Source organism: Empidonax traillii, unplaced genomic scaffold (assembly GCF_003031625.1).
Source record: "Empidonax traillii isolate 1590-97213 ecotype Southwest subspecies unplaced genomic scaffold, ASM303162v1 scaffold486:size464155, whole genome shotgun sequence".
NCBI classification, from domain to species: Eukaryota; Metazoa; Chordata; class Aves; order Passeriformes; family Tyrannidae; genus Empidonax; species Empidonax traillii.
Window position 1 is genome coordinate 52372 of NW_020955679.1, and position 13423 is coordinate 65794.

General features: G+C 34.4%; 1 protein-coding gene across 1 annotated transcript in view; it reads right to left on the minus strand.

The window, feature by feature from the left end:
- The window catches only part of CDH7 (cadherin 7), an 86932-nt gene that overhangs the window by 7080 nt on the left and 66429 nt on the right, over positions 1 to 13423 (minus strand). Inside the window, exons 8-11 of the mRNA XM_027896193.1 lie at positions 11475 to 11611; positions 9445 to 9566; positions 8156 to 8273; positions 5885 to 6136 (exon numbers count right to left, since the gene is read on the minus strand). Coding sequence (XP_027751994.1) covers positions 5885 to 6136; positions 8156 to 8273; positions 9445 to 9566; positions 11475 to 11611 — 629 coding nt within the window. The remainder of the gene's footprint in view (positions 1 to 5884; positions 6137 to 8155; positions 8274 to 9444; positions 9567 to 11474; positions 11612 to 13423) is intronic.

The following is a 13423-nucleotide window of genomic DNA, read 5'->3' on the forward strand; positions in this document are numbered from 1 at the left end:
TCAGAATTGGTTAAATTCTGGAATAGTCATGGAAATCACTTTCTGTAATATTTTTATTTTCCTTTAGAGCAACATCTCTAAAAATAGAATTCAACAAGGTGGTTTTTTTTCCCTAAACTTTTTGACAAATATATTGGACAGCAATTTTTTTTTCAGTAGGTACCAGGTGCACACCTAATGATCCATCTACTAAGAGATGTCTTTTGGCTATATTACTGCATAATCAGCATCTTTTACTTTTTTTGCCAGTGGCATCTACCTGATTCATGCTTTATGTATTTAATTCAGAAGGCAGTAGTTTGGGGCATTTTTCTTTGAACAATATTTACATAAGCATTTTAATAATATGAGATATTGACCTTTAAAGTGGCTTTTATGAAATTTCAAAACACTCTGATATTTGTATAATACAAATTAAACTGTACATTATCCAGCAGAGAACATAAAATTGTCATCAGAGACAACTGCAATCCACTCTTAATGCTTTTCCATACTGTAAACAATATATTTTAAAGTGAAAAAGAAATTAGCTTGCTCATAATACAAATACATATTTAAATCAAGATCTCTATTGACATAAATTCTTATTATTTTTAATATTTACTGCAAAAATTATATTGTCATATAATTAAGCATTTATTTAACTCAAGTGTAAATGCATTTTCACTCCATTGTCCCTCTTAACATACTTTATGTTGAAAGTTAAAGACCTGTTAATAAGTGTAATATATGAAACTTAGTAAGAAAGTCTGCCTAAAGGTGCAATAAAAATCAAGATTCAGTGAATGTTTTATATAGTATTCTTTCTACCTCTCACACTTGCTTGAAGCCAAGAAAAATATGGAGTCTTTCTAAAGGTTAAATATTTTAGCATTTAGATGACTATACAAGATCATTAATTTCTAGCCTTTCCAATAGCTATGAACAATAAAGTTTAACCTCTAAATGAACAAAGCTTTAGCTGCATTGCAGGAGCTGCAGAGATGAAAACAAGCCCTAAACAATTTTCACTGATACCTAAATCAAATGCAAATGGTTTCAAAGTTTATTTATTTCTCATTAAGTCGTAGTAGGGATTTTTTCCTACATTTATGACAAAAGCAGAGATTAGGTCAGTAATTAGTGACTAGCTGAACTTCTAAAAACCTAATTTAATGATTTTTAAAGAAAAAATAATTCAGTGGAAAAGCTCTAAGGCACAGTGAGGGCACTAATTTGGCTCCATACTGGTACACCGAACTCATGCTAAAGAGATGAAATGACAATACTGATTTCATATGTGATATAACAAATAAACATCAATCGATATTAGAAATAACTAAAGACTTAATAACCAGAATTAGCAAAGATAGATCTCGACTAACCTTTTATTTCTTCTGATTTACCTGAATTATTAGAAATATTGATTTTGTTTAACAGGTACACTAGCCAAGAAAAAAAAGTAATTTGTCTTTATATTGGCTGCGATAATACATAGTTTTATCCTTGTGTCAGTATAAACTTAACTCTAATATTGGTAGTTTCAGTTCACTTAAATCAGTCTTTAACAAACATCTTTGAATACAAGAGTGGATTTTTTCTTTGCCATTTTGCAGTGTGCTTTATGGAATTATCACTAAATTTCCACTTTGTCAAAAGTCAGGTTTATGTCACCTGAACATATTTCTCTATTTTAGTGTTAATCTTTCCTTTTGTACTCAAGGCAATTGCAACTGCAGTTGCAACTGCAATTGTAAGGAAGCCATAAAAGTCGTGAGACAACCTGAGGGAGAAGATGATATGCAGAGCTATACTGTAAGAATTAGAGTTAAATCACAAGTGTTACTGTGCTTTGTATACACTAGACCCCTAACCCTGGCATTTATTATAGCAGTAAGCCACATCAGCTGCAAATAGATGTGCACACTGGTTTATGCCTTAGGTGTGTTATGATTCATAAAGCTGATGTTTAGAGATCTTCAGCCATCTAAGCAGCACACTAATAAACTCTTTAGTTATACCTTGCAGTTGCCACTACAGTCAGATGAGATTTGGGGATTACAGAGGCCAAGACTCAGGAAACCTGAATTTAATTCCCAGTTAACAAGCTTCGTCTGTAACTGTTGTTTAATCAGGTTGGACTGATATTTGCAAAGTGACTGTGACCTTTAAATGCCCACACTGAGTGACCCTAATTACCTCCATAACTTTCAGAAAACAGCTTCTGCATTGCATACTCAACCACCTTCCAAATGTGTTGCTTTGGGCACCCCCAGTTATACATTTATCACTTTTAGAACTGCAAGACCAAAACCCGTACATACTACATAGTCATATTCTGTAGAGATTTTACCTATTTAGAGAATAGGATGCTATGACTAGAACTGTTTCTTCTTGTTTGCAAACCACAAAGTTATGTGTGCTGATTTAATTGAGTTCTTGTAGGTACTGTGGTAATAATAACAAATTTGTTGTCTTCAACTGAAACCCAAATTATTTAAAGCTGCATTTTGAATTCAAATCAATGTATAATTTAATTACAAATTCTAGTACCACACCAATAGTAGGTTTTCTTCAGTCTTTGTAAGTAAATGGGTGGTACTAATAGATCACATTCAGAAGGATGAAGGAAAAAATCATGACAAAGTATTATGCCAATCTAGTTTTCCATTCCTTCCATGCAAAACAAATATTTAACCTCTCAAATACCATCAGTTTATCTACAGGTGAGTTTTCTTTTTTTGTGTGTGTGATTTTATATAAGCAATTTATTCTAAACACTTGTTACAAAGACATTTATTGTGTCCAAAAGATGTTAACAGAAAAACAAATTACCTTGAATTAAATTGCCATGTAATTTCCAGAGCAGTCAAAAAATTCCTACTTACTTCCCTGAAAATTGTGTACAGTCCAGAATTAATCAAACTACCTTTTAATATGCTTTTTATAGAATACATTGCAAGCATAGTTTTTCTTTTTTCTTTCTTTCTTTCTTTTTTTTCTTTTTCTGTAACACATAGCCTTACTGCATAATTGCAAAGCTGTTTTGAATAATTAAAAAAGTACTGAAACTTTCTTGTGGAATAAAAATTACAATTAAATCTCCATCCGTCAGCATGAGGATAGAAAAAGATTTTGGTAAAATGCTTATAACTTTTCAAAATTATTCTAGTTTGAAAAAATAGTCTATACCATGTTATATGCAATTATAATAAAATAGTATGATTTACTAAATTTCTTCCGTTTTAGCATAAGTGAAAATACTGTGCTTCTCTAAAACGCATTGTTTGCTTAAGTAAAAATAGGAAAAATAGGAAATTCCACTGAGACAATCTGAGTCTTGGTCAAGACAAATGGTTATTTATTAGACCAAGTCATGCATGGGGCAAGAAAACACCACTTATCAAAGTATATCATACTATCATACTTTAAGAAAATAAGAGCCAGTTGAGAATTAAAGATACTGGTACCAGAATGCATGCACTCATTCACTTTATGCACACATTATGACTCCTCTACTTTACAGCTGGCACTCACAGTAAGATGACATTGATGAATGTGACTGGATTTGCACTGCGTGTTAATCTTGAGTCAGAAAAAGATATTGATCCAGTAGCCTGTATCCACTTCTCACTGATAAACTTTTACACAATACATGCATCCCTTGGTCCCAGTCCTGGAACCACCTGCCAACAGCTGAAGCCCATTTTCTATACTGTGCTAGTGGATCTTCAAGATTTTTCTCGAGAATGAATGTGAAGAGCGAAAGCGAAAAGGTAAATTCCTAGCAGTACTACCATGCAGTTGGTTCCAGAAAACTTCTTCTAGGAATAAACGATAGAAGAAAAGCTCTGGGACCAGACAAGCGGCAACACTTGTTGCCAGCAGTGATGCTTAGGCACCTCTTCCTTGTGGAGACCGGCACATGATTGGGAACAAAACAGTAGCAGGATAAAATGCCAAAACGCAGGACTAAAAGCCAGGGTTATCAAATAAATGCAGCCTAAACTATGTCTGTACCTTTGAACTGTAACCAAAGTGAACAGTTTAGATTGGAAGTGATGATAGCCCATTATTCAAACACTATGTTCAGAGAACTTACTCTCAATTCTTTTCCAAACACTTGTTCAGCACACTGTAAAAATGACTGGAACAAGAGCTCCCATTTCTTGATTTACTGGTTGTACTTAAAGACTGGTGTACAAGCAAGTTACCTGCTCGTAACATGTTGAGTCTCCATTCAGTGGTCCTCTTTAAGTCATATTGCTTCTATTTAAGGAAAGCTTACATCCAAGACAGGTTGTGTAGTATCTACAGTAGTTTCTTATGTAACTTTCAGAAAGTATCTTCTTACATAAAACAGAAATGGTGGTATTTTGTTTTGGGATCAAATGAACTGCTATCGTTACCAAAGTTTTTTCCTAAGTATATCGGACTAAAGTTTAAAATAAGTGTTTTTCCACTGATGTTAATGTCAGTTGATAGGAAAGAATATTTTCATGTCTTTTTTGAACTCTACCATTTAGCTTCTCTACCATGTCCAAATAAAGTTCACTCGTGTATATAAATTGCCTAGAAACGTTACTAGAAAAATGGCATTTAAAAATGTTCAGTAAAACTTTTGGCAATCATTCCTTTCCATTTCTCTGTAAACCTAGGCCTAACCATGTGTTGAGTGAGATTTAACAGTCTTATGGAGTGAGTGTTTTTTTGCCACACAGACGGAAAACTTTAGAAATGCCACCTCCTTTATATAGCTACTGAGTAAGTTGGTGGAGTTCATTGCAGAGGTGGTGGTTTTTCTTACTCTGTAAAAAAATATGCAACAGGTTTTTATTTTTGGAGTTCTGTAGAAATAGTTTTTTAGCAGAAGGAACATTTCCTTCTGATGGTTTACAGTGATGTGAATCAGAGTGTGAAGGAAGAGATCTCTACACATGGTGGATATACTGCCATGAACAGAAGTGTGGAAAGTTTCTTGATTTGACCTATCCAAATTACTTGGATAATAGGAAAAAAGTGAAAGATAAAGCACCACTGGGATTATACCCACATAAGGAGACTGTGGTCTTCTCTTTTTCCTTAGACTGATATGTACAGCCAGGGAATAGAAAAATCTCTTAATGATAACAACATTTTTAAAAATTCTTGTGCGTTGAATCAGTACCATTCTTCACACATGAATTTTCAGACAATAAGCAAAGCTTCACTTTTTCTCACCTTCTCCTTTGTCTTTACTCCTTGATTCAACCATTTAATCTCCCATGTAGTCATTCTGTTTAATGACTAGGCAGTAAATGGGTAACTAACTAAACTAGAATGTTGACACTGTTCCACTACTTTCCACTGCCTTTTATGTAGTTGCAGTTCCAGCGCTCAACATAAAATCCAACCGTTTACAGAAGTAACAAAAGAAGTAACAGTTACAGTAGCAACAAAAGATCATTCTATAGAATCCAATTAAATGTTTCTCATCAGTAAATTAAATTTGTTGTATTTTCTGAATGTCTTTTGCTCCATGCAAATCAATAAATGTTTAAAAACAGTTATGCCTATGGAAAAGGGACACACACTAATACTGGTTATAAGGTGAATATGCTAAACCAAGTGTTTCTGTACGCTGCATTGTCTATCTCTTAAATACTACGTTTGATGCAAATGCTATCTTTAACTATTATTTCTTACATATGTCTGGAGGCTTGACATAGAAACAAAGTATCTGAAATTGAAAGTCCCAATATAAAGGGTTTTTTGTGGGTCATAATACAAAATAATGTTCTTCCCAGAATGTTATCTGTGCTTGTTTACAGATACCAGAGTGGAGGGGCATATTGAAGCTTATACGCACATATATTTTGCTACTATGGATTGAATGGAAAATAAGGGTAACAGAAAGAAGACGTACCTAGCAGTGTCAAGACACAAGCCAATATTGCTATCAGGGCTCCAGTGCTAAGTCCTGCAGGCAAGATATACGCTTCTGCATTGCATGTCTGAGCAATACCATCTGCATCACAATCACAGACCCTGATGGTGAGGGTATTAGTGCTACTAAGTGAAGGCGATCCACTGTCCACTATGAATATTGGCAAGTAGAAAACAGACTGTTCCTGTCTTCGAAACCCATTTCTTTTGGTTAATACTGTTGCAGTGTTATCTAGATAAAGGAATAAAAAGACAAATTATAAAATATGTGACTTTTCTAAAACACAAGCCTATAAAATACAATGGTCTTTAACTTAAAGACTTATAAACACATTTATATTATTTCAGCTAGTTTGGCTTTTGTGGTCATATATTTTTTGAATGTGCAGAGGTACAATTAGCTGAGAAATGATACCCGATTAACAAAAAAGATTTCTATTTTCTGTGAAAGACTGTTTAAAAATAACAGAGGTCAATTTGGTTTTTTGAGTTAAGCTCACAGTTTCCCACTCTTGATAGACAGTTGAAGATGAGATCATCATAAAAAAGAAAAAAAATTACCCTTTGGTGATCAGATTACGTATCTACATACATTCAAGTCAATTTGCAAGCATCTATATCTTATTTAAAGATAGAGATATTATATTAATGAAAACAATAACAATACTAACAGAACAGGTTCTGAAGATCAATGAAATATTTTTTAAATGCAAAAAAAGAAATCCAGTAAGAGCACAAGTAGACGTAATAGCGCATGTAGTAAAGATATGCAGTTGTTTTCAGTCTCTTCTGAAAATCAAGATGACTAATACAATCAGCCTAAAATGTATAGTTTGATGCTGCTCTGAGCTGTGGGATTAAAAAGCCCATGTCTTGGAGAAGCTATGTGCAAGTCTCGCTGTGTTCAATACATGTTGACAGCTCCTGCGAGGTACGGAGTTACATCTCCTTGGATGTACAGACCAAAGTTAGTTTGGTCAGCCTGTCTATCTATCTGCTTACCTATCTATTCATGGCCAAATATGCAATCATCTCTTCCTACAGCATCATATGAGATATGCATAGAATTAAGCATCATAATCTAATTATATCTAACTATATTAACTATAACATTAAAAGAGGGAACTGCTGCTCCGTTTTGTAACTCCAGTGATTTTACTGGCATTGCCAAAATCTACTATTACTTTTTTCAAATTATAAATTCTCTGTAAGAGAAATTTCATTAAGTACTTTACAATACTCATAATGATGTCAGATTTCTGAATAGTCTTATTCTACTGCATTTTTATTATTTTGATCATCATTACTGAGTCTTCAGTTTCTAACTTCAAGCAGCTCATATGAAGAAAATTAGGCATTTCAGTAACTACATGCAAGGTAAGGCAATGAAGACCTGCATGAGAGAACTTTATTAAGCCACATGTTATACTTCGTGAATCTTATTGAATCTGGCTCTAAAAAAAGTGTCCTCTAGCCTACCACGTCTGTTTTTCTTGTTTTACTAACAGGATGACTTTGTAGCTCTGGTTTAGTACTGATCCATAAAAGAGGAGTGCAAGAGCAATATCAAATCTATTTAGTTCTATTTGCTTCAGCTAATAGCTAAACTGACTGACACATGCCCAGCTGCTGTACTATACAGTGCAACTAATGAGGGCACTAATTAGAAGTGTGTTCTCAGATATTTTCACTAACAAAAATGTGATGTCAAGGAGAGTCTTTGAGGAAGCAGTCATAAGAAGTCTGCTCAAATAGTGCAGGCAGCATTCATTACCAAAAGCATTCTTCCAAAGGGGGTATACTTACTGAAAAGGTATGTTTTTCTAAAAAAAAAAAAAACAACCAAAAATCAAATCACAAAACGTCTCCATTAACTGTGCACTCCTGTTTTATGCCCAGAGTTATATTAATAAAACATGAAATCCTGAACATTTTTCAGTCGCTGCCCTAAGGTAAAATCTAATTTAGATAAAAACCTATAAATACAGGGAAAAAAAATGTGAAGAGTGACTGATAAAAAAAAAAGATTTAAAGATTTGAAGCCACTCTGTTTGGCTCAAGGCTTTAAATGATTCAAACAACAGCTTAATTCCCTTGACAAATAGTCTACAGATAATATTATTTTCCAGGCTGACTGTAGTTTAATTTATGTCCCTACCAGAAGAGTAGTTTATGTAGGTCGTAACGAGCATGCTGTATTGAAAATGAAAGGTGTTAGTGTTGAATATTTACAGAAACAAAATTTTCTTACCTTTGTTGTCCTGCAGTGTAAAATTGTGGTTATTTGCTGCCTCTGCTGTTAAACTGAAGTAGAACTGATGGCCATTTGGTGGGTCATCTTTATCAATTGCACTAATTTTCTGGATCACCTATTTTGAAATATGTGAGAGTTTCATTGTACATATACAATGAATAACCCCTCTATTGCCTATTAAAGTATCAATACTCCCTTGAGTCCTGATCATCTCCCATTTTGCTTTTATAATCTCCCAAGCATGTATAAACACTATTAAAATTAAAGTGTGACCCAACTCTTTACTTTATCTGTACCAAATTTACTGGCCACAGTAATGATCCACAGGGCCTGGGAGAAAGTTAGGTCCTGTCATTCACCAGAGCTACACAGAAGTAAAAGAAGTGTATCTTTTGTATGGTTCTTACTGTAGTTATCTGTGGCTGCAATCAATGTTGTAAACTTTTGCAAGGAAACCATTATGCTATTGAGCACTTTAATTAATTTATATTTCTTTAATGTAATGAAAAAAACAAAAGGCACGCCATAAGTATATTCATATTTTCTGGAATTCTGTCATAGTGTTTTCCATTAAGAATTTAGATTATAATGTGATTTTGAAATGTGCAATAAAAAACACCTGACACAGGAAGGCCAATACATTGGAAGAGGGCACAAAAGTGCAAAGACTTCCAAGGAATATGTGGGATCTGTGTGGGTGCAACCTGTACTAGTTTTCTGGGAGTCAAAAGAGAGAATGAGAAAATACATATATTTTGTGAGGTCTTAGCAAGTAGAGAGGAAAAGGCCAAATATGAGAGACACCAAGGATAAACAACAACATATAGCTTTAATTGAGTCTAGGGCTATTTGGAATACATTTGGGTAATTAAGAACACTAGGAATACATTCCCCTTTTGAAACTGTGTCCTTAAGGTCCCTACTTCCTAAGGGGAATAAAAGTGTATAACTCATTTTTGAGGGTAGGTCTTTAGTCACAGAATAACCTCTGTGTTACAACTTCCCTCTTCCCAGCAAAATTAGGAGGAAGTATGTGTTCTTAATATTATTCAAAATTAGGTGACTAGCAAAATCTGTCAGTTATACCCATAAAAAAGCCAGAGATTTTAAAAGTACCTTCAACTAGTAATTTTTACATCTGCACCTTTCTTACTATTTGCTCGTACTGTACATGAGTCTCATTTTTATTGTCAGAAGCTGATTTTTCTTTATCTTAAAGCTGGCAGAATTCCATAACAACTGGTTTTCTATCTGTAAAAATAAACGTAAAACCTATCAAGCCATACCTGACCAGGCTGAGCATTTTCACAGACGGTTGTCTCATATTCCATGGCAAATTCAGGGGCATTGTCATTTATGTCAAGGATAGTAATGGCTACATAGCCTCTCCCAATCTGTGCTGGATTCTCTATAGGAAAAACATTTAACAAAACAATAAAGAAGAGTTCCTTGCAAGTTATTCTTTGGGTAAGTATCCTTTTCATTTGCATTCTTCATTTGTATACATGTCAAATCAATTACAATTACTCTCTCAAAGAGAAAGGAAGCTCTTGACTTGGTCTTCTGGATCTACTGGAAACAATGTTTATGTGTTCCTACCATTTCAATTAAACTAAGGTTTTACTCTCAGGGATAAACCAAAAATCTAACTCACTAATCACAGCATTGAATCACATCATATGAAAGGATAATAGCAAAATTACGAAAACTGTCACCAAGGTACACAGCCAACCAGAACATCACTATTTATACTGGGAATAGCATGATTATTATGGGTTAAATACTTTTATTTTGCTGCAATTCAGATGGATTGGGCTTTTAAGAAGTTTAAATAAGAATTTTGTCAGCTATGTATAATAGAAAAAAAAGAGAAGGCTTCAGTGCCAAGCAAATCCCAAAATATTTAAAGTGCACAAACAATAAAGTATTTCAGTACTGTCATTAACATGTTCAACACCTTAAATACTAATCATTCTCAAACTGATGCACATCTTTAGCTAAAATATGAATACATTGAGGGTCTAAAGTCAAAATTTCAACAGTAGATGTGTTTTGAGCTAAGTACATCAGTGAGTGCAACACTTATTTTGCTTCTCTTGTTTATTACAAGCAGTGGTGTTAGTGTTAGAGCGAGGCAAAATGAAAAGCTATACAAAACTTCTACTATGTATCTATCTTTTTATAGGGTATTGCAACCACATTTTTGTAAATATTTTAGGTATTTAAATCAATGCATCCAAATGTAAATCGTAAAGCTTTTTTGTCTTCTTTTTCTTTTTATTTCACATGTGAAATACAACAGAATAAGCAATTTTGATATCAACTTCTTCCTCTGCTGATCTAAGCTTGCTGAAAACCAAGAAGGCTGTGAACATAAATTAAAGCAGTTTAAGGTTTTGCTTTTGCTCCTAGACATTTGCTTGTGTTGGGTATGTCCCTTGTCTAACTCATCAGTTTTGTTACTACCCAGAAATATTTTTGTTTGCCATTTTAGGCTCCTCAACCAAAATTCTACTGACAGTACAAGAGAAATTCATATAGACACTAAATGATAAATGTAAGTTTTCAGGTTAAACATTAAATTAAGCTCAGTGAAAGCGAGAAGAGAGGATTTTTAAAATAGAAGGCCAGAGAACTGATAACTGTTATTATCACAGCCCAATAGAGTAGTAATAAGGATGAAATCTGAAGAAATAAATTCATCGAATGTAAAGGAAAAAATATAGCATTCTCCAAGGAATGTATTCAAAGCTGAACAAGTTTAGATTTAAACTTGTATTAGCAAAATTATTGTATGCATTTGAAGGGTTATATTCTCTAACACTTCATCTTACACCAGAAAAAATATCAGGTACAAAATAACCTCTGCATTGGTGCTTTAGTCAGGAAAATGAAACCACATAAGCATCCACATCCCTTTTTCTTCATACCTTCTAAGAATTCTGTGGTTTACCAACACCAATCAACTCTGAGTGCCCCCACTAAGACTGGGTAACCACTCTCCTCTATATTCCGTATCACCTTTCCTGTAATGACAGTTGGTCTGAGACTGCTGACTTAACATTTTTCATCTTCCTTTATACTTGTTTTTCAGAAGTCAAAAGAATACACAAGGTGTGAAGCAAAGGAAAGAGCAAATACCTGAAGTGCTGTATTTTTAAATTTTTATCATATGAGTTTCTTTTGTATTGAGCAGTTGGGGATTTTTATCTGCCATGGTTTGAAAATGTAAGAATTTCTCTCAGTGCAGCTCATCACAACCAAACCTAAAGTTTTACACAAACACAGTCAACAAAATCTTTCAGTTGATACTTACGACTTTCCATGGCCAAAACTGTGATATTATGAATAGCATTGGTTTCCCTGTCCAAAGATTTAGCAGTTGTAATGACTCCACTGTTGGCATCAATATTGAAATACCTCTCCAGGTCCGTGTTTCGATCTATAGAATACCTAGGTAAAGGATGAGAGAAAACCTTTTATTTTTGTTCAATTAGAGCTTGTAAAAATATTTCATTTTTTTTTTATTTGAGGGAAAGAGTTTCCTGTTTCCCTAGTCTGACATTGTTCACTCCAGTTTCCCTGGGACATCGAGGGAAGTAAAGCCATATACAAAGGCGAGAGTGCCACAGTGATCTGTGCTGACAGTGGCAGGCCCTACTCCCACATTGTCCTATTAAGCGAGGTGATACGTATTCCCCTGTCTTTTATTTCTTCCTCTGCTGTAAGGCAAACTCGGGAATTAATGAAACAGTATCCTCCTGAAAGCCAGATAAGGAAAAAGTGAGTTGGAAGTTTGCTACAAGGCTGTGCCAGCCAGGCACTGATCCCATGGGAACTGACAGTCTGAGCAGAAGGGCCCATGAGTCACCCAGAGCTGACTGGGTAGGGGGAAAAAAGAAAGATGATGCAGAATAGGGTCAAGGGATTGCATGTCATCACTGTCAGCTCCCAATGCTTTACTGTCATCAGACAAATAAAGGCTCATGCCCTTAACTCTTCGGTTCAATATATCTTTACCTCCCAATTCGTTTTAGGAAGGGGAAATGAGATCCTTAGCAAACAGAAAATAGCATAAGAGAAAAGGTCAAAATGCCTGTGGGTGATTTGCTTGCAAACTTTTTGAGAAAAAGGTACAGTTATTAGGCAGATTTAGATTTACAACTGGAATATTCTCAACATTTGATTTAATATTTGGTCAGATTCTTGCACTCTCATTTAGGTTAAGTATGTACTCTAGAGCACTTCCCTACACTCAGAATGAATTAAAATGTCTGAATCAGATCAAGTGTGATTATTACAACTACTGTCACACTGATGATATATTAAATTACTGATATAAGAGTAACCAAATCATTTGAACAACTTGGCAAGGAAGAATTATGGATGACAGTTAAAAAACAGGACTTCCTAGATAAAATGATCTCATGGAACTATTTTGTTCTGTGTTGCAATATACCAGCTTTTTCTTTGTTGTGTTACCGTCTTTATAATCCATCCCTCTTGGCTGCATAATCTAAGAGCAGAGACTTGTTACACAATTAGAATTGTTTTACTGTATTATGTCCCAGTAAAGGAGATAATAGATAAACAATAACAGAGGTTTTGTGGATTACGGCTTTCCCTCTTTCACTTTTTCTTTTCTTCTTTCATTTTACATTAACTGCAGGTCGTTTTCACTTAATTTCCTGCCAGCACTGTTGTTTATTTGGTCAGCAGTGCTCTACAGCTGTTTTGTGGCTGGCAAGTTTCCCCATGAGACTATGCCTGTCATCTCTGCTATGTAGTCAATCTTGGCAGGCCCCATAGCTAGGACTCAATCTCCTGCCAGCCCTTAGATTTTACAATTATTAACACTATCACTATGCAACTTGAAGAGCCAAAGACCTTTCTCTAAAAGACAGTAAAGAAAGTAAGGGAAAGAGAAGGAGGAGAAAGAGGAGTTGGAGAGGTGAGAAAGACAAAAATAGAAAATAAAGGAAGAAAGCAATAAAAAGGAGGGAGAGAGAAAAGGAGGAGGGGAGAGGGAAAGCAAACAAGTTATATAAATTGGATGACAGATTCTTATGAAACAAGAAGAAAAAAAATTTTTATGCATAGAAAGCAAGCAGTTCTCCTTAACTTATTTACAAGCATTGTATCCATACTCAAATTCTATAAAAAATATATTTTAAATACTTTTAATCCTTTAATTCCTTGAAGCCATTAATACTTGAAAATCTTTGAGCTGCAGGAGTTTTAAATCCTTTATTTAAGCTAGTTCAA